At 40.2% G+C, this 27,792-nt stretch overlaps 1 protein-coding gene across 12 annotated transcripts in view; it reads left to right on the forward strand.

The window, feature by feature from the left end:
- Nucleotides 1-26,455, forward strand: part of LOC101410655 (cyclic AMP-dependent transcription factor ATF-7) — an 87,968-nt gene extending 61,513 nt beyond the window's left edge. For 11 of the 12 annotated variants that reach the window (XM_058308109.2, XM_071218863.1, XM_058308106.2 and 8 more), the window contains 9 exons: nt 5,684-5,802; nt 9,339-9,476; nt 11,118-11,275; nt 12,276-12,375; nt 12,905-13,018; nt 13,626-13,778; nt 15,688-15,885; nt 17,495-17,603; nt 21,303-26,455. In XM_058308109.2, coding sequence (XP_058164092.1) covers nt 5,684-5,802; nt 9,339-9,476; nt 11,118-11,275; nt 12,276-12,375; nt 12,905-13,018; nt 13,626-13,778; nt 15,688-15,885; nt 17,495-17,603; nt 21,303-21,520 — 1,307 coding nt within the window. In that variant the 3' untranslated portion in view covers nt 21,521-26,455. Of the gene's footprint in view, nt 1-5,683; nt 5,803-9,338; nt 9,477-11,117; nt 11,276-12,275; nt 12,376-12,904; nt 13,019-13,625; nt 13,779-15,687; nt 15,886-17,494; nt 17,604-18,579; nt 18,769-21,302 lie in introns of those variants that run through there. The other variant, XM_071218859.1, reaches the window with a different exon arrangement.
- The last annotated feature ends 1,337 nt before the right edge of the window (nt 26,456-27,792 follow it).

Below are 27,792 nucleotides of genomic sequence, written 5' to 3' on the forward strand. Positions count from 1 at the left end.
ATTTTTGATACCATGAGAGGTTCTGATTTAGCCAAACTCTGCCAGCAAGCAAGTATAACCCAATATTTAATCGATGGGAGATTTATAGTTGGTGATTATTATATCAGTTAATAACACAGGTAAGGCACAATTTCTCTAAGTGTTACTAGCCAAAATACTACTCTAGATATGGAGAAAGGGAATTGTCCTTATAGATATCCAATTCCTTATTAATTCAGCAAACATTTATTGACTACTCTGTGCCAGCTATTTTGCTAGGAATATATAGACATGAGTGGGATCATTGTTACTGATGATCCTTAAGAAAGCCTTGTGGGGAAGCAGGTTTGGCTCAAATGATGGAGCTTCCACCTACCACATGGGAGGACTTGGGTTCGATCCCTGGGGCCTCCTGGTGAAAGAGAAGAAGAGAAAGCGTGCCCGTGTGGCAAGCCAGCGCCCACACGAGTGCATGCATAGTGAGCTAGTGCCCACACAAAAGCCTGTGGGGTGAGCCAGTGCCCCTTGCAAGTAAGTCACGCAGCAAGATGATGATGCATCAAAAGAGAGACAAGGGGAGAGTCAAGGTGAAGCACAGCGGAAACCAGGAACTGAAGTGGCACAATTGACAGGGAACCTCTCCCTATCAGAGGTCTCCAGGGTCAAATCCTGGTGAATACTAGAGGAGAGAAAATGAGAAGAGAAGACAACACAGACAGCAAAAACAGCAGGGCGGGAGGAGGGGAAGAGGGGGAAATAAAATAAAATAAATCTTTTTTAAAAAAAAAAAGCTTTGGGGGATTGGAGGTCTTAAAGGAGTGGATAGAGTATGTGTGTATGTGTATATATGTAACACATACTTAAATCGGGGCACATATATATTAAACTTTTTTAGTATTTGCAGACAAGTATGAGTGAATAATACAGATAATATATACTAAGAGAATAAATTTTAAGCAGAACAAACAGAGAAATTTTATGAAAGAGGTAAATTTGGAGAAAGGTCCCCAAGATGAAGAGGTTATTCCAAGTGGGTGTAAGGGTCTATGCTGAGTCTCCAGGAATGGTGAGAGAAGTTGTATAGGACAGTCCCAAGTAAAGACTTTTCTTATTATTATTTGAATTCCTTTCTGGAGTGTTCCTCCCATTGCATGTGACTTCAGCTATCCTATCTAGGCTGATAGTTCTCATGTCTTTAAATTAAGACCTGGTATCTCACATTTATTCCAAACCCTGTCTGAACATTTTTAAGTGACTTTCTTTTGTCACTTCAAATTCTTCATGTTGATGATTGAACTTACCCACATTATTCCAAAATCAGCTTCTTCTCCTTTGTTATTCGCTTATATTAGCATTCTCAAAATCTTGAATTGTTTTAGTCTTTCTTCAAATACCCTGTTTTATTCCTTCCTTCTCTTCCTGTCACCAGCCTCATTCTGCTTGGATTTTTCCATAGTTTCCTACTTGACTAGTCTCTCCTCATTCTGATCTATCTTGCATACTATTAAAAAATCAGAGTTCTTTAAATTCTTTTCCCCTGCTCAGAATCTATTATTTTCATATTTCTCATACTTTAAAGCTATGCCTGGATTTCCAGGCTCTCCATCACCTAGCCCCGTGTATGGTATCTACCCAACTTTATATGCAATTTATATATTTAATGATTATATATTGTTATTATGGTAACATACTTATATATAATGAAATTTGCCCTTTTAACCATTTTAAGTATACAATTCAGTGGCATTAATTACCTTTTAAGTGTGCTGCCTACTAGTACCACCTTTCAATACTTTCCAAAACTTTTCCACCTTTCAAAAACTTTTCCATCACCTAAAACAGAAACTCCTTACTCGATAAGCAATAACTCCCCCATTCCCCTACCCCCTAACCCATAGTAACCTCTAATCTACTTTCTGTCTCTCTGAATTTGCTTATTCTAGGTATTTCATATAGCTGGAATGATACAATATTTGTCCTTTTGAGTTTGACTTACTTTACTCAGCATAATGTTTTCAGAGTTTATCTGTTGTAGTATATATCACCAATTTATTCCTTTTTGTGAATGAATGATATTCCATTGCATGGTTCTACCATATTTTGTTTATCCATTTCTCAGTTGGTTGGATTGCTTCCACCTTTTGGCTGCTGTGAATAATGCTGCTATGAGTACTGATGTACAATTATTTGTTTGAGTTCCTGCTTTCAGTTCTTTAGGGTATATTCCTAAGAGTGGAGTTGCTGGGTTATATGGTAATTCTTTGTTTAACTTTTTGAGGAACCACCAAACTGTTACACAGCAGCTGCACCATTTTCCATTCTCACCAGCAATACATGAGGGTGCCACTTTCTTCATATCCTTGCCAGTAGTTGTTATTTTCCATTTTTAAAAATAATAGCCATTCGAGGTGGTATTATCTCATTGTGGTTTTGATTTGCATTTCCCTAATGGCTAATTATGTGGAACATCTTTTCATGTGCTTATTGGCCATTTGTATATCTTCTTTGGAGAAAAGTCTACTTAAGTCTTCTGCCCATTTTTTAAAAATTGGTTTGTTGGTCTTTTTATTATTGAGTTATTTATTCTGGACATTAAATTCTTATCAGATCTTTGATTTCCAAATATTTTTTCTCATTCTGTTGGTTATCTTTCACTTTCTTGGTATTATAATGATTTTTTTGTTTTTGTTTTTCCCCTGTTTTCTTCTTTTTTCTTTCTTTTTTAAACTTTTTATTTTGAAATAATTGTAAGGGTACAGGACAGTTGCAAAAATAATACAGAACCCCAACAGAGAACTCTTAACATACTGCTCCCCCACCAGATACCCAGATCCACTAATTTTAACGTTTTGCCACATTTAGTCTTATCTATCACTCTACCTACTTACCTGTTTTCTGAACATTTGAAAGTAAATTGCATATATAAAACTCCTTGAACACTTAATACTTCCATCAGCATTTCCTGAGTACAAGTCTATTCATTTACTAACTACCTAAAGTACAGTTATCAAGTTCAAAAATTTTAGTATTGATAGCTTCTGTATTCCAGTTGTTGTTGTTTTCCAGTTATCCCAATAATGTCTTTTTGGGCATTTTCCCTCCATTATTAGATCCTGTCTAGGATCATGTATTACACTTAATTGTTATTGTCTCTTTACCCTGCACCCACTATACATTAATTATCCATTCCCATCCCCCATACCTACCCCAGTAACCTTTACTTTACTTTCTGTGTCTTTAAGTTCACATATTCTAGCTGTTTCATATAAGCGGAATCATATAATATCTGTCCCTTTGTGTCTGGTTTATTTCACTTAACATGATGTCTTTAAGGTTCATCCATGTTGTATTATATATCAGAACTTCATTCCTTTTTAGGGCTGTGTAACATTCCATTATATGTATTTGTATATATGCATATACACACACACACACACACACACACACATACCACATTTTGTTTATCCATTCTTCTGCTGATGGACATTTATATTGTTTCTACCTTTTGGCTATTGTGAATAATCCCACTGGTGTACAGATACCTCTTGTCTGAGTCCCTCCTTTCAGTTTTTTGGGGTATGTTACTACAAGTGGGATTGCTGGGGCATATGGTAGTTCTAGGTTTAACTTTTTTGAGGAACTGCTAAACTTTTTCCCATAGCTGCTACACTACTTTATATTCACAAGGGTTCCCATTTCTCCACATCCTCTACAGAACTTTTTATTTTGTTTGTTTTTTAATAATTATAATTCTAGTGGGTGTGAAGTGGTATTAATGATTATCTTTTGACTTAGTCATACCTTTTCCTCCTCATCTACACACATTGCCTATAACTTGCCTTTCTTTGCTTTCACCTGCTTTTCTCCCTTTATCCTCCAAATGTTCTCTTCTCTCTACTATCTAAAGCTGTTCTTTAAGGCTCAACCGAACTCCCACTTCTTAAAACCTTTATTTCTACAACAGTTTTATCCTCTAATGCACATGACACTTATTTTTGTGTACTACGATGCTATCTTATGTATATTAGTTTGATTTCCTCAACTAGAAAATATTCTCTTAATTCTCTAGGGCACTACTCCCATACTCCTATCCCTCTTCTTCCCCAGATACACACAAGTGTATGCATATGGTACCAAAACACATTGAAAGTATTCAGTAAACACTTGTTGATTCCTTAGGAATCCTCAGAGCAGGCTTATACAATTTCAGGCAGTTTGTTCAAGAACTAGAGCCATTTGATGGTTAGAGGCCACTTGGAAGGTGAGAAATTAGGTTTAACACAGGGGAGCCTCTGAAATAAAAGTAAAAAATGAGCATGAACTGCAGAGAGCAAGAGAAATTTGTTTGAGCTTTACGTCAGAGATCCAGAAGGTCCTCTTCTGCCATATCATGCTCTTGGTTGCCTCTTCCTGTTCCACTTGAGTTGTGACTCCGTGTGTGTCCCTCCTGAAGTGCTCTATAAGCATAATGAATGATATTATCTCTACTCACCCGGGGATGGAGAGAAAGTGGGTTTATCCTTGGCAAACCAAAGCAGCCAGAGAACCTTTTGTAAAACTATTTTCCGAGGTATTAGTAACTTTTCCAAGAACTCTTCTTCAGAAGAGTTTTACTTAAATTAAATATATATTTCTAAGTTATTTCTATGGAAAATCCCAATGGACTGTTCCCAGTTGATCATGCTAGATGGAACAATTTTAACCCCAGATCTCATACCCCTTAAGATACCATTTAAATACAGTTCTATTTCTGTAATCCAGTTTAGTGATTTGGGGTATGAGATGAATCCCTGAGGCAAATACCATGTCAAGGACAACCATTATGATAATCGAGTTATGATCGAGGAACAAAACTCACCTGACCTAACAGAAGATCTAAAAAAGCAAAATGGGGAGAATGGAGCTCAAATCTAAAATACACATTGCTTTAAAGTTTCCATGGGTTGCTAAGTGGCTTCCTCTATCTAAGGGCAGAGGTACTATGTTAAGGAGAAATTTGAGGAACCCCCAAGGGAATATTTTGGCTGGAAATATCCGGAATTTGCTCTGGGCCCAGTTCTCTGTGAAATGAGCTCTATTGTTCATAGTTTTTCTTTCTAGCTCATGGTCTTGATGTCTTGTTCCCTAACCCCTAGATTTGCCTGGAATGCTTTCAGAAGGTAACAGACCCTTACCTCAGTGACCACTGAAAGGCAAGGCATCATTTCTTATTTGATAGCTTTGGGAAGCAACTCAGCTATCTGATCCTCAGTTTCTTCTCACCAGATTTTAACATCCTTCTGCTTACTCCTGCTCACTTCATACTTGGCAGGGAGTAAGTTTAAAGAGAAAATGTCACTTAACTGTACATAATTTTCAAATCTGGAAGTTTCACCAAGTTCTACCTGGGTGGGTAGTTTTGTTTTGTTTTTGAGGGGAGGTGAAACCAGCATCTGGGAGGTCGTTGGGTACTGGATAGTCTTTGATACAACAAAACATTGTTTTGTCCTCCCCCTGCTGGCCTTGTAGCAATACAGCACAGCCACCCTCTGGTGGCCTAGCATCAGCCTTCACCTACTAGAGCTCTATAAAAGCAAATTTGCCCTAACCCAGAGACTGTCTTTCTCTAGAAAGAAAAATAAAAATGCATTCTCTATATAAACTCTTTAAGTTTTAATTTCAGGTCAAAACTAAAATAAAATTTCCTTTTCTTTTACATCTACAGATCAAACTCCTACTCCAACTAGATTCCTGAAGAACTGTGAGGAAGTGGGGCTCTTCAATGAACTAGCTAGCTCCTTTGAACATGAATTCAAGAAGGCTACAGATGAGGAAGAAAAAAAGGCAAGAGGCAGGACTTTGCTGAAAAACTGGTAGTATTAAGTCCTAGGCTGTTTGTTGTTTTTTTTTAATTAGAGAAGTTGGGAGCTTGCAAAATCATGCATAATATGCAGAATTCCCATACATTACCCTCCACCAACACCTTGCATTGTTGTGTAACCTTTTTTACAGATTATGTAAGAACGTTATCAAAATATTACTACTGGGGGCCATAGCTTACATTTGGTATATTTTTTCCATACACCTTTCTATTATGAACACCATGTATTAGTATTGCACATTTGTTATAGTTCATAAAAAAATGCTCTCATGTTTGTACTGTTAACCACAGTCTGTCATCTACCACATGGTTCGCTCTGTTACACAGTCCCATGCCTTGTACAGTCCTTCCAAAGCATACACTCAGTGGCTCTCACTTTCATCACAGAGTTCTACAGTCATCACCTCAGTAAATTTTTGAGTGTTTTCCTTAGTCAGGCCTAAGCTGTTTTTGTTGTACCTTGGGATGATTTGCTTAATTGTTTGAAGCACAAAATTATGAATTTGGGTCTATAAAACCATATAGTATTTACTCCTAATCCTAGTCAGCCTTCCAGGTCTTTAGGATGCCCAGATGATAGGTCAGCACAAGTCTGTCCTCCTGCCTTTTCATTGGTGCATGAGCTCAGTAATCTTTTTTTTTCTTCAATTATTTCTATTCTGAATATGTTAACGAAAAAGATTATAAATTACTATTATTCACATTTTGTTAGATAATATTTTTGTTGCCAAATCCCACTGTTTTCTGAGCTGATCAGACTTCTCACCAGGACTGTTTTCATTCAAATAGCCAGTCAGCAAACATTTATTGAATTTTGACTCTTGTTTTAGTACTTGAGGCTCAAGATAAGTAATATGTGATTCCTGCCTTCAGGTACCTTCCTAGTAATATTCAGGACACTAAACTTAAAGAAGGATGTTGATAATTTAATGCCTGTTAAAGGAATTGATATTTTGCCAGGAAAAAAAGAAGATTTAGTATGAACAAAATTGTGAGCTTCAATTACTTGGAGAACTTTCATGTAAAAGATTGGTTAAATTTAGTCTATGTGTGTCAGCAGCCTTCTTTTGGCACTCAGGTAAAGAAATTAAAAATTTGTATATTCTGTAGTGAATTCACAAGTATTTTATTACCTTAAAAAAAAAATTTATGTGACTCAAAGGTAGAAGAAATAGGACCACTGGATGGAAGTTATCACAAAGTCTTTTCAGTTAGTGGAGATATTGTAGAGAAGATTTAAACATTAGAACCTCTTCTGATCCTGTGGTTCTTATTTTAGCTTTTATTTCCAGATCCCTAGAGAATCCCCTTAGTTTGGAAGATCAGAGGAAATAGTTCAAGAAGCAGAGTCAGAGAAAGATTGTTCCCGTGGATTGGGGGGGGGGGTTGGAAAATGTCCAAGTTTATTCTCCTTTACAGTTAGAGCTCTAAGTTATTAATTACTATTTAAAATCAAATCTGCATCCCATAATAATTCAGTATTTCTATTCCAAAACATATATACATTTACATATGTACCTCTCATAATTTTATGGTGCAGTGAGGCATGACATCCCATCAGATATAGAAAAGCCAAGACATAAAAAATTTTCTGTTGGAGGTCTCTGCTTGTAAGGGGGAGACAGCAGATTTTTCTGTCTCTCTAACCTGGGACCCATAATTTGTTATTTTCTTCCATTTCTCTTCTCTCACTTTCTTAATAAACTACTGACCTAACTGGAAGAAAGGAAAAAAAAGGAGACAGCAGGTAAATAAAGACAGTTGTACATGATATTTCTATCCAGCTTGAACTGGGCGACCACAAGACAAGTGTCCTTATCACTGGAGTTCTTTCCCAAGTTCCATAGCTTTGCATGAGTTTCTATTGATGCTGTTTCCCTCACTAAACTAATAGAAAGCAGAATAACTCATTGGCATTTTTTTGGTAGATATATTTTTAAATGGCATAATTAGCCAATCTTCTCATCATTCTTTTTCCTTTAGAGACCCAGGTCTCTCATCACTCAGTTGCTCTAACCTAAAAGGTATAATTTTATTTTACAACTTCCCTATCTCATCTCCCCTGCCATTTATTTCCCTTCTCCCCCAAACAAAGAAATAAGTCAAATTGTTTGCAGCAGGATATTAGGGATTTTATACCAAACACATAGGCAAATTCAAGAAAATTAGCTTTTTAAAAAAGTTTAAAGTTCTTACCACTGCCATTTTAGCTCAGTGGACACTTCTGGGAGGCTAGTTCATAGTTGGCCAGACCTTTCCTCATTGGGCATTCTTCAGTGTTTCTTCCTTCTACTACTGGGTAGTTTTTCCCTCCTCTTGATAAGAAACACAGCCTCAGTGGAAGATTGTTTCCAGGGGTGTTTAATGAGTTTGAAACTCCTGAACTACAGCTTTTCTTAGAGATGCCTTTAGAAGATTTTAAATCCATGGTTGTCTGTATTTAGAGGCCTTTTCTCCCCATTACTCTCCTGACTTCAGGGATCCCAGAATTAGCTAAGTTGAGCCTGACACCTTAGCAATGTAGAAAAAAGTGAGGACAAAAGTAAAACCATCTTTGCTATTGCTCAAGTTGGGGAGAACGTTGGATCAGATTGGGGCGAAAAGGCCATTACCACTTCCTAAGATTATCTTTAGTTTACTAAGCTACTAAGATTTCTGGGGGATTAAGGTAGTAAGAGAAAAGTTGGAAATAAGTTTCTCTTTCACCAAGAAGCCTAGGAAAATGGAAGAATAGAACAAAGAATCCACTTTACATGAAACTTAGCTACAATGCCAAGCATCCTGTCATGGTGCAGTGTCAGGGCCATTATCTCAGATGGTTTATTGTTCCCTGCAAAGCCATTTATAGCTCCACAGTTCTGTGAGTTGATTTCATCACTGCCAGAAAAGTACCCTCTTTCTTTTCTGGTTTTCTCCAGTCCTGCTCCTACAACCAAGTTTCTAATTTCTTTCACTGATCAGCTGATCTGCCTTTCCTTTCTTTGTTAATCCAAAACCCTTTCTGCCTGCAATTCTCAGCCTCTTGCACCAGATTTTAGGGTGAGATCACCACTAAGCATGGGGAATCCCCAGAAAAGATCCTTCTTATCTTGTTTTTACTATTTTAATAGCAATTTCTCTTTGTTTGCTTTTGATAATTGGCTAATATAGTCATTCTGGTTGCTGGTTGACAGAGAAAGTGTTCACTGCTCTCCAGTGGCTAACAGAGCTGGAAGAGAATAGGCAGGAACTTGATTCAGGAATCATTTTACTTTCCTGAAAAGGAATATAGCAAAATATATAGTTTTATAGTTAGAGAAACTGAAGTCCTGAGAAGTTAAAATGATTTGGCCCTAGTGTACCTAAAACATAAGATTCACATTACTTTGACTTGTCTTCAGTGCTTTGACCAAAGGTTTAACCTCATGGAAGCTTATTCCCTCATCTTGTAACTAGAAAACATTAGATTCAACCTGAAGAGAATCATGGGACTGAATTCTATTTATTTCTTTCTAAATAGGCTGCTGCTGGGCCCCTGGACATGTCTCTGCCTTCCACACCAGACATCAAAATCAAAGAAGAAGAGCCAGTGGAAGTAGATTCATCCCCACCTGACAGCCCTGCCTCTAGCCCCTGCTCCCCACCACTCAAGGAGAAGGTAAAATTTTCTACCTAGAGTTGTATAAAGAATATGTCAGACAAAAAGGTCACTTGTGTTTAAAGGAATGTTAATTGTTCAGAAGATTTATATGAATTATTATACCTCCTCTCTGACCAAGCACTTTGTATATGGAAAGGAATTAGGGAATATGTCTACCTAAAGAAGTATATGGCTGTTCTTAGCTGTTACATTCAAGTAGCCAAAAGACTAAATGATCCAAATGTCCGTCAACAGGAGAATGGATAAATAAATTGTGGTTTATTTCTAAAATGGTATTAAAAAGAATGAACTACTAATATACCCAGAAATGTGGACAAATCTCACCAACACTGAAAAACAACAAAAAAAAATAGACACAAAGATACATACTGCATGATTCCATTTATATGAGGTTCAAGAAAAGGCAAAGCTAATCAATGATGATGTAATACAGAATAGAGCTTACCTCTTATGAGGGAAGGGATGAATTGGGAAGGGATTGAGGAGAACCTTCGTGGTGCTAGAAATGGTCTATACCTTGATTTTACATATTTAAAAATTCATTTAATTGTATTCTTTAGTACACTTTACTGCATGTATGTTATATCTTACTTGAAAAAGTGAAAAAGAAAAATTTGTGTAATTCATGAATTAGACATTAAACAATTTAGGAATAAAACCTTCTCAGATTATACCAAATACCATTGATTGTCCACTTTGGAAGAATTGTATGCTTTATTCATATGTATCAATAAAATTTGTCTTAAAAAAAATCTTTCAGAGGGAAGTCTATAGTGACTCAAAGAGGATATGTACTAGGATTCTGATTCTGATTTTTACAGAAAACTATTTAAATTGTAGGTACACAGCTCACTAAATTTACACAATATTAATACATCTCTGTAACCAGCACCCAGATGAAGAAACAGACATCAGAACCTTCTTACCCCTCTTCCAGTGGTTATTATTTTTAACATCCACTGTGGGTAGAACATCTGTTCCTCATCTTAACCTCCCACCAAATTCGGGTGATAACTTTTCAAAACTACCCCTTCCATAAACATTTACACCTCTCTCACCTACTCCCCTTTTCACCAGCATCCAACTTTCAGATCATCTCGGGGTGCTCTCAGGGTCAGAATGCCACTGGTGATCTAAGATCCTACAGAGTTAGCAATGGGAAGCAGTTGGTTTTATGAAAATATAATCATTATTCAGACTTCCCATAACTTTTTTTAAAGGGGTCTATAAGAGATACTTGGGTTACCTTATCACTAACATACTTGCCTTTTTCCATTGGAGATCAGAGTACACTTAGGCATAAAGTTTAGGGCATCTCACGGCATCTATGCTGTGGAAAATTATAATAGTGCCTAGAATTTATACAGTTCTTCACCAGAGATTTCAAGTGATTCACCATCATCTCATTCATATAGCCATCATCCCTGAAAGGGAGATAGCCAAGAGACTTTAACTCCGCATTCCTGTTGAATGGGTGAATGAGGTATGGATTTTCAATCATGATGAAATCAGGTCATGATTTACATGAATAGCTCTAGTGCTCTTTCCAAAAAGTTTGTACTAGGTTTGACCAGCTATGTATTTCCCTATAAGTTGCCCCTTAAAGCATTTTGTGATCTGTTGGTCTCTTCTCCCCAGGAGGTTGCCCCAAAGCCTGTTGTGATCTCTACCCCCACGCCCACCATCGTACGCCCTGGCTCCCTGCCTCTCCACTTGGGCTATGATCCACTTCACCCAACCCTTCCCTCCCCAACCTCTGTCATCACACAGGCTCCACCATCCAACAGGCAACTGGGGTAAGTAAAGAGAGCAGGGAGAAACAATGACGCCTGAATCTCTTTCCACTTAATGAAATTATTTAATAAAACAGGAGCTATTTTTTAATGCCCAAGGAAAAGAAGTCAGTGAAACTCTCTCAATAATTTTTATTTCTCCCATAACTAGAATGTGCTTTACCTTTTTAGTAGACAAGCAAGCATTCATTGGAAGTAATACTTCCTTAATTTGGGGGCTAAATACTTCTGCCTAAAAAGAATCCTTAAAACCTTAAAAAGTCCATCACAATTATGGAAGCCACACAGAGAAGTATATTTAGTTCTCGTCTGGCCTTACTCACATTGAAGTTCATTGGGCACTACTGAATGAGGGCTGCAATCCATAAAGTCATCTTTTTTGAGTCTGATGTTCCCCTCAGGCCCATTTAGAGTTCTTGGCCTTTGCTACCACCAGTTTTGTCTTCACTCCTGATTTTGCCCATACAGATTTCTCAATGGTAAGACTTGAGATCCTGTTCCCAGGTACCCATGGATTAATAGCTTGTCATGATTCAGTCTCTTAGAACTTATTGTTTTCTGGGCCAGCTAGGAAAAAATGAAAGGGGGAAGCATCTTTTTTTGGGCAGGGCAAAGCAAAATGTGGGAAAAAACAAGAGAAATTTACTTGAATTTGGTCATCAGATGCATAATTCACCTTTGCAAAATGACTAGTTTCATCCAACTCCACCTTGCTTAAGACAAGACAGAATTTGTATATACCATTTATGGTAGGGACACTTATTCAATTGTTCTAAACTCTTAATCGATTAGTCTCGCACTTATTTGAGCTAAGTGGTGTTTGCTTAACTTGTAAGGTATAAAAAGCTTTGCTATTTCTATCTATAAGGTAAGTAACATTCCCTTCTTTTCCCACCTATATGAGGGTGTCAGGATTTTATAGTGCTGGCGTGTACCTTCCCTAATTAGAGGAAACTGAGAAAAGGGTCTGTATTGTGAACATTTCACTTCATGTCTCTTCTAGGTCTCCCACTGGCTCCCTCCCTCTCGTCATGCATCTTGCTAATGGACAGACTATGCCTGTGCTGCCAGGGCCTCCAGTACAGATGCCTTCTGTTATATCGGTGAGCTATGTAGTTGGAGTAGCCAACCTTACCAACACACTAATCCCTCCTTTCCACCTGAATGCTCGTAAACACACATGAGTCCCTGGAAAATGTGGGCTCTGGTCTGCATTAGTTGGGCATGGCAGTCTGCCCAAACTCTTTACTAATCTCTGCCGATCCAGCACTATGAAACACTAGACAAAGACTCATCTGGAAAATTGGCTCCTAGTCTAGGAATTGATCTTGCCAGCCTACTGATTGGTTGATTTCACTTGGCATTTAGTATCTCCCAAATCACCCACCATTTCCTGAAGATACAGTCCATCTTTTCTCACAGAAATTGTCACAGCACTGGAGGATTAGAGTGCCTTCCCTGTGTTGCTCCATGTAGGTAGGTATTTCTCAGGCTGTTCTTGCATGCCCTATGGGCAGGATACACAGAGCAGACCCTGACATGCCAATCTCTAAAAGCACTTCATTTTGGGAAGCTGTTCCCCCACCAGCAGTATTATGTCCCCTCTGGTTTTTCTTCCTTCTCTTGATCCAGCTGGCCAGACCTGTGTCCATGGTACCCAACATTCCTGGTATTCCTGGCCCACCAGTTAACAGCAGTGGTTCGATTTCTCCCTCTGGCCACCCCATGCCATCAGAAGCCAAGATGGTAAGTACATCCTAGCCTGGGGCAATGTTGGCCTTTCTGAAAGAAGTGGTATCAGCCTAGATTTTTCAAGTGAGCCAAGCAGCAGAACCTTCTGGGGCTTACAAACCTAAGGACACTCTGCTGTGGGGTGCTGGAAAAGAAAAGACTCCCATCTCCTCTCCCCCACCCTTAGAGCCTAGTACACAGACCATGGCAGTGAAAGAGGCAGCACAGATTGTTTGGAATAGAACACTTGCCATTTCAGTTTCAGGGTGACAGATGGAGGGTGGGCGGGCAGGCAGGATTGCTGGCCAAGAGGTGAATAGCTACGTAACCAGTACCCGGCTGGGTTCCAGAAGAGAGCTTCATTTGGACTCTCTTGCTTCAGTAACTCTCCCCTCCCCTTCCCCCAACTATACCCAGGATTATAGCCAGGAAACAGAGTGGGCATTTTAGTGATCCATGTATACTTCTCTCTCCCTGTCATTTTATTCTGATTTCTCTGTTAAGGGGGAAATTAGTGTGGAAATTATAGCTATCTGTAAGGTAAGTGGTAAAATCTAAGCTCACTCTTCTCTTGACAGAATCTCACCCTTAACAAGCTGTTTTTTCTCATTTTTCCTCACAGAGACTAAAAGCCACCCTAACCCATCAAGTCTCCTCTGTCAATGGTGGTTGTGGAATGGTGGTGGGTACTGCCAGTACCATGGTGACAGCTCGTCCAGAGCAGAGCCAGATCCTCATCCAGCACCCTGATGCCCCATCTCCTGCCCAGCCACAGGTCAGTTAGGCCCTTGGATAGGAGAACCAGCTGTACCACTCTTACTTTTCACATCATATCTGTTTTTCAAGGAGCAGAAAAATAAGGGAAGAATGGATTTCAGCTTTTTGGGTGTCTTCCTGCTACTTGGGTCCTTTTTAAGAGTTTGACAACAGCAAGATGCAGCATTCTTTATCCACCCGTGTGTTATATGCAAATACACTGGATAATGCAGAACTATCACAGAAGAGGTCTCAGTTTTAACAGATTTCTTTGGAAATTGAATAGGCCTCAGTTTTCAGATTGTCTTCCCTGGGCAGGTAATACAACCTGAGATCAGTTTCTAGAGTCACATCCTTTGCTCAACCCCTCTTTTACTGATGTCACCACCTGCTTCATTGGTTACCGCCACATGTCCAAATGTTTAATGGCCGTATGCTGCCTTAAAGCTTGGCCAACAACACCAGAAGCCTTCATTTGATTTTTCTTGTTGGATGCTAAGCCTGCCCACCTTCTCGTAACCCCCACCAACAGTGCCAGTCCTGGAGATAATAAAGCAGCCCCCTTGGCTGAGATTTCCCCTTGAGGAAATGGCATGACTTTCTTCTTAGCTGCCACTGATTCCCTTCCTTCTCATTTTTCCCTTATCTCTCTTGGCCTGTTCTTTTACCTCCATTCCCCATATGAGTTACCTAGTTACCTATGAGAGAACAGGACCCTGTCCTTTCCATTTCCTCATTTTCTAAAGCACTGATCTTTGTATGTATTCCAGTGAGCTCAGGACAAAGAGGAAGTTCAGATTCTCAGGAGAATTATTGTAAGTTTCTTGAAGAAAGCATCTGCCCATTGCACAGTGAGAAGCACTGACCCAGAGCCTGTAGCTCATGAAATTGCATTTGAATTTCCCTGCCTTTTTCTTCTTTTGGGGAGATAATATTAATCTGAATAAATAAAATAATTTCTTGGTTATATTAATGGAGAACAATAGTCATATAGATCAGATATCTCCATCGTATCTCTAGAGAATATGATTCAGTAGGACCTGGAGAGAGTAGAGTACAAGACTTATTTTTTATAGGCTCTCCAGGTTATTTTCAGGCAGCTTATGTGAGCTCTGGCATTGGAGACCTACTAATATAGGTTTTCCATAATAGCAGCAGATCTAAGAAGAATTTAATTTTGGCATTGGTTCACATTATACAGTTTATTTTCTACAAATGGCTGACCTTTCTACATTTTGCCTAATTTGGACAGCTCTTAAAAAATTGGGATGTCTTTCCTGAACACATACATACCAGCTACAAAAAGGAAAGATGATCCAAAAGTGTCTTAACGACAACAGACATCTGCCTGAAGTTTAAAAAGAAAGGGGGTGGGTACTTTTCTGGGGATGATTAATAACTGATTATAAATAAAAGGAGTATATTAATCCATGTCTCCCCATAATAGCCTGTATCTCACTGGTAATGAAATGAACAAAAACATTTTTTCTCCTTTTCTAAAACCTGTTATAGTATGTAATTGTTTGTATACATTGTTTGTACAGTCAGTGATTCTCAAATTCTCAGTCTCCCTAAAAGTTCTTCTGACACCCTTCCCCCAATTCTGATTTCCTGGACTTCAAGATTCCCTATTATTAAGAAGTAAAAAATGATCCTAGTTTCATTTTGTCTTTCTGTCTCAGAAATAATCAGTCTTCACATGAACTATGATTTGCCTAAGTATGGGAATGAGAAGACTGGAAAGAAGTGAGAGACAGAATCAGGAACTACTACAAAAGAGAAGCTAAGGGACATAGTAATTTGAGACTGCTGTGGTTCCCAGGGAATGGTACATCCTTTAACCAGAGTTTACTAGTCTAACCGACAAAAGATTTAATTTGGAAAAGATTGAACTTCCCATCCAGTAACTTTTTTCCCCTGGATAACAGGTTTCACCAGCCCAGCCCACCCCTAGTACTGGGGGACGAAGGCGGCGCACTGTGGATGAAGATCCAGATGAGCGGCGGCAGCGCTTTTTGGAGCGCAACCGGGCTGCAGCCTCCCGTTGCCGCCAGAAGCGGAAGCTGTGGGTATCCTCTCTAGAGAAGAAAGCAGAAGAACTCACTTCCCAGAACATTCAGCTGAGTGTAAGTGGGTCCTAGATGATTATTGGGATTGAATCTGAAAAGTGGGATTAAATCAGAAAAAAAAAATTACATTATATAGAAGATGGTAATTCTCTAATTAGAACAGATTCAGAAAATGTGTCAGGCAAAAGGCAGAAAGAATCTCTTGACAGTCAAGAGTTGAAATCTCTTCCCTAGGGAGTGGGAAAGACACTAAGCAACCCCAAATCTGCTACTAAAATGAGTCATCCATAGACCCATTTAAATGAAATTAATCACATTAGGTATCTTGGGGAACTCTTTTAAATCAGCAACAGAATTTGGGTGGGATCTTGAAACACCCAAAAGGAAATGCTTTCACCCCAGATAATGCAGTTTAATACTTAATTCCAAGGTCTAAAGGAGCCTCTTTCCTCTGGGTCTTTAAAAAAGAAAGAAAAGAAAGAAACAAAAATAGAGCAATTATAATCCAAACATTCTCTTGAAAATATTTTCCCTCTTTTGATTATTTGTTAAAATATTTCATTTCAAAAGTATTACATGAATATGTGCCAATTGTAAAAATATATATATATATGGAAGTTTAGAATAAAAACAGAGACCATCTTCAGTCTGCCTTTCCCAGTCCCTTTTCTCTTCCCCCTATATATGTGTATGTGTGTGTGTTTAATAGTTTTTATGGGGGCATCAGGGAAGAATTTCGGGTTTGTTTTAAACATAAATGGGTTAACAGTATCTCCTGGAGCTCTAGCCATGTATCTAGAGATCTAATTCTTTCTAATAGCTATATATAGGAGTACATTCTGTAGTGTTGTTATACTATAAGGTATAAATAAGGATAATTCTATTGTTTCTAAATTTTTGCTAGAACAGCAGTTTCGTAACAAATACTGTATGTACTTTAGTAGATAATTCTATTAAGTAGGTTCATAGGAGTAAGCTTTCTTTTTTTTTTTTTTTTTTTTTTTAAAGATTTATTTATTTATTTAATTTCCCCCCCTCCCCTGGTTGTCTGTTCTTGGTGTCTGTTTGCTGTGTCTTGTTTCTTTGTCCGCTTCTGTTGTCGTCAGCGGCACGGGAAGTGTGGGCGGCGCCATTCCTGGGCAGGCTGCTCTTTCTTTTCACGCTGGGCGGCTCTCCTTACGGGGCGCACTCCTTGCGCGTGGGGCTCCCCCACGCGGGGCACACCCTTGCGTGGCACGGCACTCCTTGCGCGCATCAGCGCTGCGCATGGCCAGCTCCACACGGGTCAAGGAGGCCCGGGGTTTGAACCGCGGACCTCCCATATGGTAGACGGACGCCCTAACCACTGGGCCAAAGTCCGTTTCCCAGGAGTAAGCTTTCTTAGTCAAAGGGCATATACATATTTAATTTTGGTATAATGATATTCATCCTAATAGTATTAATTTTCTATTAAAGACCTCTAATTTTTGCTGTAAGCAGTTTCTGTCCTTGAATTCATGATCATAATGGCCCTGGGCTATCTGAAGCCTTGCTAAATCAGGAGCCTTTCCTAGATTCAGGGGAAGGAATCCAGGCTGCATTCTGTCCTTACTTTGAGGACAGCCACTGTGGGTCCAAGAGTGGAGGATGAATTTTCTTGATACTCTTTTCTTCCTACCCTCCTCAGAATGAAGTCACATTACTACGCAATGAGGTGGCTCAGTTGAAGCAGCTGCTGTTAGCTCATAAAGACTGCCCAGTCACTGCACTACAGAAAAAGACCCAAGGCTATTTAGGTGAGTGGCTCTCAACCTACACAGGTTCAGAAAGTTAGTAAACTGTAAGTACTGAGTGTCTCAAATGTTTATCATTTTATAACTCCATCCTGAATATTCTGGGGAGTTCAGACTAATGAGTGAGCAGCCTTTGTGGAACAACAAGTCCTACCAAAAAAAAAAAAAAAAAAAAGCTTTTTGAGAACAAAATAGTTATCCTAATTCTCTATCATAGTTGGGGTAAAGGGTCACAGTATTTGTTGGGTGCCTACTTTGTGTTAGGCACTCTACCATCTTCCCATTTCTCTCATAAAATAGATATTACCTCCATTTATCAATGAGAAAGCTGCACTCAGGTCACTCAAAGTTACACAGCTAGTAAAGTAGCAGAGCCAAGTTCATTTCTAGTTCTTTCTGATTCCAAAGACACTATCTTGGCCTAGAGAGGATGTAAACAGCAGGTGATACAAAAGCATTGGATTTGTTAAGCACTAGGATTTTTTGTATTTTGTCTTTCTAATGATAGGCTGATGTCATTTTCGGTTTGTAGTCTATTTTTACACATAAAATATTGATTAAAAAAAAGATGAGTGGATGTGGCTCAAGCAGTTGAGCTCCTACTTCCCACATGGGAGCTCCTGGTGCCTCCTATTAAAAAAACAAACAATAAGCAAACAAATGAAAAAACCAACTCAGGGGAGCTGATGTGGTTCAGTGGTTAAACGCTGGCTTCCCACTTCCCAGGTTCAGTCCCCAGACCTGGTAACTCAAATAATAAATAATAAAAATTAAAACTAAAAAAAAAGATATGGTCACAGAGTTGTGATCAGGACAAGCACAGTTCTGAAATTTAAATGACTGAATGATTTGCTCATAGGCTTAAGTACAAGTTGATATATACTAGTTATCCTTTGCAAATTGAATAAATTCATAGAAATGTTGGCTATCAAATTTTGATATATTGAATATTTTCTACTCAATGTCTCTTTCATTGCAGAGAAGATGTGTTCCCATAGAAAAAGAGTAATCATATCACCAATTTTAAATATCTGTGTTTAAATTTTAACTTTTAATATGTACTTCAGGGCATATTAATTAAACAGATATTTAGTGAACATCTATTCTGTGTCAGGTATTGTTTGACTTGCTGAAGATATAGTAGAAACCAAACAGATTAAAGTTCTTGCCCTTGAGAAACTTATATTTTATTAGGAGAGGCAGACAATAAACAAGATAAATAATAAAATATGTTATATGTTAGATAATAAATGCTTGGAAGAAAAGATAAAACAGGGAAGGAGAATATGAAATATTGGCAGTGGGATTAAAATTTTAGATGAGATGGCTCTTGAATAAAGACTAAACGCAGCAAGGAGACTGCCTTTGCAGTTTATATGGAAGAAAGTATACTATAGGCAGGAGAAATAGCAAATACAGAGGTCCAAAGTGGGAGTGTGCCTGATTCTCTCCGGGAACAACAGAGAGCCTAGTGTTGCTGAGGTAGAGAAAATTGAGGATGGAGAGTAGTTGGAGATGAGGTAGGGGTGGTAATAGGAGCATTTCATGTAGGACCTACTCAGTCATAGTGAAGATCTCAACTTTTACTTTACATTGGGTGCCACTAAAAGGTTTTCAGCAGAGGAGTGACATGACTAATTTGACTTGTATTTGAACATGGTTACTATTAGAGTACAAGGGTAGAATCAGTTCACTTAGGAGGCTGTTGCAGTAATATAGACAAGAGATGAAGGTGCCTTGGACAGAATGGTGGTAGTTAAAGTGGTGAAAAGTAGTTGAATTCAGGATATATTTTGAAATTAGAGTGACAGGATTTGATGGCAGGCCAGATGGGACAATATATATGAGAAAGATAAGGATAAAAAATTGCACCAAAATTATTGGCCTGAGCAACTGCAGGAACAGAGTTGCCATTAATGGAGATGGGGGAAAATGTAGGAGGAAATGGTTTGGGTGGTATATCAGGAACTCAGTTTTTAGATAGTTGAGTTTAGGAAGCCTATTAGATATGCAAGTGGAAATGTCAAATGGGCAGTTGGTTATATGGGTCCACAGTTCAAAGGAAGGCTGAAGATATTACTTTGGGAGTAAGCAGCATATAGTTAGTTTTTTTAAAAAACCATGAAACTGGATGAATTCCCTCAGGGAGAAATATAGATAGAAAAAGATTAAAAGTCCCAGGACTGAGCCCTGGAGTACTCTAACATTTAGGGGTCAGAGCAATGAAAAGGAACCCACAAAAGAGACTGTAAATGAGCAACTAGAAAGGTGGAAGGAAAACCAGCTCTGAGTAGTTGAGTGTGGTGTTTTGGAAAACAAGAGACGAAAGCATTGCAAAAAGTTTAGCAATCTACTATAGCAAATCCTGTTGATGGACCTAGGAGAGCAAGGATGAGTATTTGTCAGTGCGTGGTTTATGTATCATAAATGTTCTTCTCCATGCCTACAAGAATTCTGACAGGTAGTCAGTCCATTAAACTTTACATATTTGTTACAGCAAAGATGTATTTGGTTCCTGTTGTGTCATATAGACATTATGGTGGATACTTAAAACAAAATGAGTACCAAGACAAATAAGATACTGTTCCTACCCCCAAGAGACTCATAGAGTTATGGGTAGATAAACATGTAAACCAGTGATTGAGGTAAGTACAGATATCCCAAAGAGCTTCTAGACTGGGAGCTTCCTGAGGACATGGTTTCATTTTATTCTTTGCATACCTGAGTGTGGCATATGGAATGATCAGTAAATATTTGATGAATAAATGAATGTATGATCTTAATAAAGCACAAAGGGTGAAACAGTTCATTGCCTTAGAGTAACAAAGAAAGCTTCACAGAGGACATAATAATAGAATCCTTAAAGAAGATTCAGGCACTCATCAAGAGGTCAAAAATACAACCACCTTGGAAATTCTCCCTTATTCTACACATCTCTTTTTTAAGCAGCCATAGAGGTTATATGATGTTTAATAAAACTCCTTGACTTGAGCTAACTGAAGTTATCTCTATGCAGCTCAGATAGTTGTATGTTATTGACACTGTAGGTGGAATGACATACCTCATAATAAATGTTTTAAATCATTAATGCCTAGTAAATTGACAGGAGGGTCTAACAGACCTATTCAAAGGAAAGGCTGTAGTGTAAATCAAATCTTGGTCAAGGATTGACTCTATGTAACATCATTTGATTGTAGCTTGATATTTATCCAACTTACCAGTCATGCAACTTGCTAAAGGAACATAAAAAATAATGGAATAACTCAGTTCCTTTGGTAATTAATCAGAGAAGATAACTAAAAAGAGCTATCTTTTAGATCACCTTCAAAGACATGAAAAGAAGACAACTATTCCTAATAGGGGTAATGAACTATGTGAAGACCTAGAAGCCGGGCAGGGTAATTAACATGTGGGGGGTTCATTTTATTAGAGATAGGTTAATTTTGGCCTAGTTCTTGGTTCCCTTCTCGCAGCTCATTTCCTAGCCCTTTCATGGCTTGGAAGCCAGGATTATAAGGGTTTTTTGTTTGTTTGTTTGTTTTAAAAAAGACAGTTTGGGTTTATAAGGGTTTCCAAAAAAGACAGTTTGGGTGTCAGTTTCCTTTGAAGTCCATTAGAATTATGGCAAAAGGTAGTCCTACCTTTTTCCCCATTCTGATTTCTAACCACTTGATCTCTGCTCTTTGCCCTCCTTCCTGGCAGAAAGCCCCAAGGAAAGCTCAGAGCCGACGGGTTCTCCAGCCCCTGTGATTCAGCACAGCTCAGCAACAGCCCCTAGCAATGGCCTCAGTGTTCGCTCTGCAGCTGAAGCTGTGGCCACTTCGGTCCTCACTCAGATGGCCAGCCAAAGGACAGAACTGAGCATGCCAATACAGTCGCATGTGATCATGACCCCACAGTCCCAGTCTGCGGGCAGATGATGCCTCCCCTGGTGGAGAGGTTCCCAGCCAGAGCTCACCCACCCAAGAGCCAAGAGATGTCATCTTATCCCGTCCCATCTGCCTTGGACATGGGAAAATGGGGGGAAATTTTGTGCTGTGAGTAATGGACAGATGTGGGCTTTTCTTTTCAGCCAGATGGTCATGTATGTTTGACACCTGAACTAGGGGCCTCCCAGCCCCAGAGCCACATAGATCATCCCCCCAAGTGTGGGATTTCTGATGGACCCACAGCCAAAGTCCTTTTCCAATGGTCCGAACAATCACCTCCGCCCCATGCACGTGTACCTGTCTCTTTTAACACTAACCCTTGCACTTCTTAGGTTTGGGGTTTCTCAGTTCCCTCTCTTCCCACTAAGCTGTGGCTGTTACTTTCTGTTCCTACAAGCATGCCACTTCCTGCTATGTAGAGGGAGGCTAGATTTGGTAGCATATCACCCACTGACCCATCACCAGCCACCCTATGGACTCAGGACTTTGTCTCCCCATAGCTGCTTGTTGATCCTTTTTCCCCTTCTTAAATTCTAGTTAAAACATTCACTTACGGAGAATCTGAGGTTACCTTTGATTCCAGCTCTTTCACAAACTTTATTCCTTTTCCCCACTGGCCGAACAAACAAATCAAACAGGAAGAAGGAAAGGAAGAAAACCCCAAGAGTTCCAATGCAGTCCTTTTCATCTCTTTTCAGAGCTATATGGGTATCTCCTTTGGTCTCCTGACCTTACATAGTCTAGTACTGGGGTCTTTTCCACCTCCCCACCAAGCCATGGCAACCTCATCTTGTGCCTTATATTATTAGACATTGCTTGGTAGTGAAAAGGGAAAGAGCCAGTGATCTGACTGACTGATCCTTGTCCCCTCCCCACTTCAATCCTCCTTTAGTTCTAATAATCAGGGCAGAAAGGAACAATGTAGTTCAAAGCTAGTTCCATTAGTTTTGGGGATTGATCCTTTTCTGTTTTATAATGGTTTACTGGCCAAAGTATACACACTCCTTTTGGTCATCTTTCTGCTGCTGCCCTCCCTCTTCACCTTATAGCCTCTGTCTCTCTTCTCTAACTAGTTCAGATGCAGCTCTCAGGAGACCCTTATGTAGGGGACCCTATGCACTCCCTTTTCAACCTCACACCTCTTTTCTGAGCTAGGGTCTTGGATTCACAAATGCCCATCATTCTCTTTCACCAGGCTCCTAGCCTAGCCATTATCTTCTAACCCTGCAGAGTCTCTTCAACTCCTTTCAGCTCTCTGTCCCTAAAGTGCATTTCTTCTCCACACTTTAAGCCCCAGGACTCTTAAGTCATCATAGCCAAGGTCCTGGGTGGGTTTTCTTGAGTTTAAGATTGTGTAGGGGAAGACAGGAGAAAGGGAGGATACAGTAACTAATTTCAGTAGAAGAGCCCTAACCAGCCATTCAGAATTAAAAAGTTGAGTTGCAGGGGGAGAAATTCATCTCTCATGAACCTCTTGTTCCCACTTCTCAATTTCCCTTGGCTCTGAAATATGCAATTTCTACCAGGGCCATTGGAAGCAATCCAGTGCTAGAGGCCCATGGATAGATAGGTCAGTTCTTCATTTGAACCCTTCCATTTGTCCCGGAGCCATCTTCTACCATCTGCCCAAGCCAAGAATGTCCTTCCTTTCTCCATCTCTCCTACATCCATCTTAAACATACATACACAATAACTGCCAGGTTCTTTTATTTTGTGTTCCAAAAATGGCTATAATAAGAGAATGAGAAAATGTTCTAAGCTGTATCCTCAGAGTGAAATACTGGTGAACCAGTCAGGTGACACGTTCTGCATTTCTTTTAAATTTTCCCTCCTGCTTTTCAGATCCAGTGGTGAACAAGCCACACCTGGTAAAGAGAAAGGAGAGAAAACATTTTTTCATTTTCCTCTACCAGGGACCCAGCAGGAACAAGAGTCCCTGAGGTGATTCAGAACAGCAAATGTCATGGCAGATGGTCAGCATGCAGGTTACCGCCTCCGGGGACTTGACTTGCCTTTAAGAATTCACAGCCAGAACTTGTGCTCAGGTCTTCTACTTTAGACAGCTGTTCCCTGGGATTTTCTTCTGCTTTAGAGTTTTGTTTCATTGTTTATTGTCTTGATTTCCCATTAGCAGCTTTGCCTGAGCTCATGGCTCCTGAGGCACCTTCATAAGATCCTTAACTGTTTTTCTTCCCTCTTCATTTTGTAAAGATCAGAATCAATTTGTCACTGTACACATACCCTGCCGCACTGCTTGGACTTGGAGGTTTGAAGCCTGTCATCCTGCTCCTGTGTTGGGATGGCTAATTTATGTAGAGGGTCTTATTTAGTGTTTCAGCCCCCAAGTCTAATTCTTTGAATCCTTATCTCGTTTCCATTAGTGGGAAGTTTAAGTATTGGGAGCTGAGTAACGGGCACTGCCAGAACCTTAGTAATAAAGCAGCAGTGAAATGAGGAGGGGGCAGGATAGCACACTCCAGACAATCTTTTAGTTAGTCCTCAGTTTCTAAGGCAGAATAATTGCTTACCCTGAAACTTCTCTTATATAGTCAAGGGGAACTTCACTTTCCTTGCTACTGCTGACAGCCATGTAGTCATTCTCCCATGATCTTTGCCTTCCAGATTCATCTGGACCAGAAAAACAAACATCATGGAAGGTATCATTAAGTTCTTCCTAAAGGCCCTGGCCATTCTGGAGGCCTAAGGAGGAGACTTTAAGAAAGTAGCTGGAAGTGTGAATGTCTTGGGACTCTTCCAAGTGAATACAGGACTCAGGCCTCCCACCTCACTCTAAATACCCAAGGCCATAGAGAAAGGGTAAGAGACAAGTCTTTTGGTCTGCAGACTTTCTGCACCATTCCCTTAAAAGAAAGCTTGCTTAGAGTTGAAGTCTGAGAAAGCCTCCCATAGTGCCAGGGAGTACTAGAAGAGTGGTACCTTCTTTTTTTAACCTTTACCTGTTGGTATTATACCCCAAATCTGGCCTCCTTTGGTCTTCACTCTTTCCCTTGGTCCTAACCGCACTGGTCATATGCTGTATAGGTGGCGGTAAAAGAGAAGTTGAGCTAACTGAACCTCACCTTGTTGCCTTCCCTGCCCCTGTTCTGTTGTTCTTGGCTCCTTACTTGATTCACTGCCACCCAGCACTTCGCATCCAGATGGTGGGGTGTTTAGCTATAATGATGCCCCATCTTCAGCTTGATCCAACAAGGAGACACCAAAAAATTCTTCCTGACATTTCTGAGACTCCCCTGCTCCACACTGAGAGAGGTTCCTTAAAGGTGCTAGCCCCTGAAACAGCTCTCCCCCACCAAATTTTCCTCCTTTTCTTTCCTAACTCCTAACTCCCTTCCATCATTATTTTCCATTAATATTGTACATTGTATACACAAGAAGGAAATATATTACTTTTTTAAAAATTTCATAACCCAATCTGTTTAGATTCCAGTCCTTCTAGCTATATCACATATGCCTTTGTTGATATGCTGTCTGCTTTCCTTAGACTTTTGATTGTAGGAGGGGAGAGGTAAAAACGGGAGAGGATCCTAAGGCAGATTAGAGGCCCTTCATCCTCCTACAGCCTCCCACAACCCTAATCATCCCTCTCATAATATATAACTAATTTCTCTGTTTCTGTTTCCACACATACATAGATAGAAATCCCCACCCACCCACCCCAGAGTGTTGACCCAGCAGGAATGCACATAGGTGGCTGCTGGCCAACATTCCCACCCTCTGCACCAGTTCAGTTGACTCTCTTTGGGGTAAAAATCCTACCCCAGAATGCGAAAAGGTTGAGGAGAATAGGGCAGGTTAAGACAGCTTATGTCCTTTGTAGATGCAAGTTTGTATTTTTTTAATGGGGAGCTGATAGCACAGGGATATCTCACCAGCATCAGCTACTGGTGAGTGGTGTTTCTGCTTCAAGTGGCTCTGAGCAGCAGTTCACCAGCAGTACCTTAGGCAGTAGATCTCAGATTGTGGTCCACTGACCAGCAGCATTAGCATTACTCACATCTGGGAACTTGTTTGAAATGCAAATTCTCAGGCCCCATCCCAGGCCTACAGGATCAGAAAGGCTGGGGGTGGGTTGTAACAAGTACTCCAAGTGATTCTAATGCACTGTAAAGTTTGAGAACCGTTGCCCTAGGGGCAAGCTGGGAAATTCTAGGGTGTCAAGGATATGTTAAATGCCATCCTCTGCCTTAGCACTAAGATATTTCTCCATTTCCTCCAAGCCCATCCCTCCACTTCCATTAAAACAACCACCACCACCACATTGTTCATCTCAAAATCTAGGTTTATCTTCCTTCTATTTTTGTCCTTAAAACCTCTCCCTGGGTCAGTCTGGACAGGGCTTGTGCCCTTGCAGACTAGTTACTCCGTGTTGTTACATTTAGGACCAGCTGGAGCTTTAGCTGTCCTATTCCTCTCATACACACACTTTTCAGGCTGGGAGGAGATAAACCTTCAGCCCAAACAGTGAAAGCTGCAGCATCCTAACATAGTATCTGTTTAAAAGAAAGCAGTGTGTATCTATGATTATATCTCTGTTCATCTGTATATCTTTGACATGTAGCAACACCTCTCCATCTCATCAAGGAACTCCTCTGGGTCTGGGTCTGGGTCTCTCCATTCCCCAACGGTGACTTTGATGGTTGGGAGGACAGAGCTACAGGCTATTTTGTTACAAAACCATCGTTTCCCTTCTCCTCCACCCAAGTCAGCATGATCCCTGTGAGCAGGCTCTCACAATCTCCCGGGACAGGGCTGAGGCAGGGGCTTTCACTCTATTCTCCCTAATCTTCCTTCCCCCTTGCCACTTAGCAGTTATCCCCCTAGCCATGCCTTCTCTCTCCCTCCCTTGCCCTGACATATATTGTGCCTTATTTATGCTGCAAATGTAACATTAAACTGTCAAGAGAACCTCTCATGTCTGATGCTTCAAGACTGATCCACCGGCCCCATTGTCCACTCTTTCTGGGAAATCATTGGGCTTTCATCTCTGTGATCTTCCTCCCTCTCCCATTTCTAAGGACAGAAGAAGCAGGGATTCTTATCTCTACTTATTATATAGGGAAGACAGCCTAGAAAAGGTGAATGATTTATATAAACTATGTAACATGACAGACAGCATGGGAACCATAGCTTAGAACTGTGAACTGCCTGGAAACAAGGAGCCTCTGAGCATCTTGGGAGCAATCACCAGAGAACTTAGTGTGTTTCATGTGTATCAGGAGATGGGACAGTGTCTGAAAAAAAGTGGCTTCATATCTCAGTTCAGTTTCTTTCCCCACCCTCTCCCAACAACAACAGCAAAAGCAAGCCCTATCCTCAAGAAGCTTCCATCCTGACTGAGAGAAGGGGCTCTATATAGACATGGAAAGTGAAGCTTGAATGAGTTCTAGGGATGTGGGGAGTAAGTTGGTCTGGAAACAAGAGGTGGAGTTCATTCAGAAACAAGTAAAAGGTAGTTCACAGGTAATATCAGGGACCACAGGGAGTAAGGAGGTGGTATACGAGAAATCACAATTTCTTGCACCTGTGTATTCCTTTATGATTATCATCACAAGTGAGCACCTTGAACCAGCCTTAAAAATATCACCAAAGAGGGGAAGCGGACTTGGCCCAGTGGTTAGGGCATCCGCCTACCACATGGGAGGTCCGCGGTTCAAACCCCGGGCCTCCTGGACCCGTGTGGAGCTGGCCCATGGGCAGTGCTGATGCACACAAGGAGTGCCGTGCCACGCAGGGGTATCCCCCGCATAGGGTAGCCCCATCCACAAGGAGTGCGCCCCGTAAGGAGAGCCGACAGCACGAAAGAAAGTGCAGCCTGCCCAGGAATGGTGCCGCACACACGGAGAGCTGACACAGCAAGATGACGCACTGAAAAGAAACACAGATTCCCGTGCCACTGACAACAACAGAAGCGGACAAAGAAGATGCAGCAAATAGACACAGAGAGCAGACAACCAGGGCCGGGGTGGGGTGGGGTGGGGTGGGGTGGGGTGAGGTGAATAAAAATAAATAAAATCTTAAAAAAAAAAAAAAAATGACCAAAGAGATAGCAGATACCTTGGAGCATTTCCCAATAGCATAGAAACGATTTAAGAAACTTGGCACAAATAGGAAGCCTGAGCCTCCTAAGGAGAGAGGGAAAGGCAGTGGTGGTCTTTGTGTTGTAATCTGTATTACATGGAGATCTAGAGAAGGTTAAGAAAGAAAGTTGCTGGAAACCAAATACCAAAGCCGAGTTTACCAAG

The sequence above is a fragment of the Dasypus novemcinctus genome, chromosome 12 (assembly GCF_030445035.2).
Source record: "Dasypus novemcinctus isolate mDasNov1 chromosome 12, mDasNov1.1.hap2, whole genome shotgun sequence".
NCBI classification, from domain to species: domain Eukaryota; kingdom Metazoa; phylum Chordata; class Mammalia; order Cingulata; family Dasypodidae; genus Dasypus; species Dasypus novemcinctus.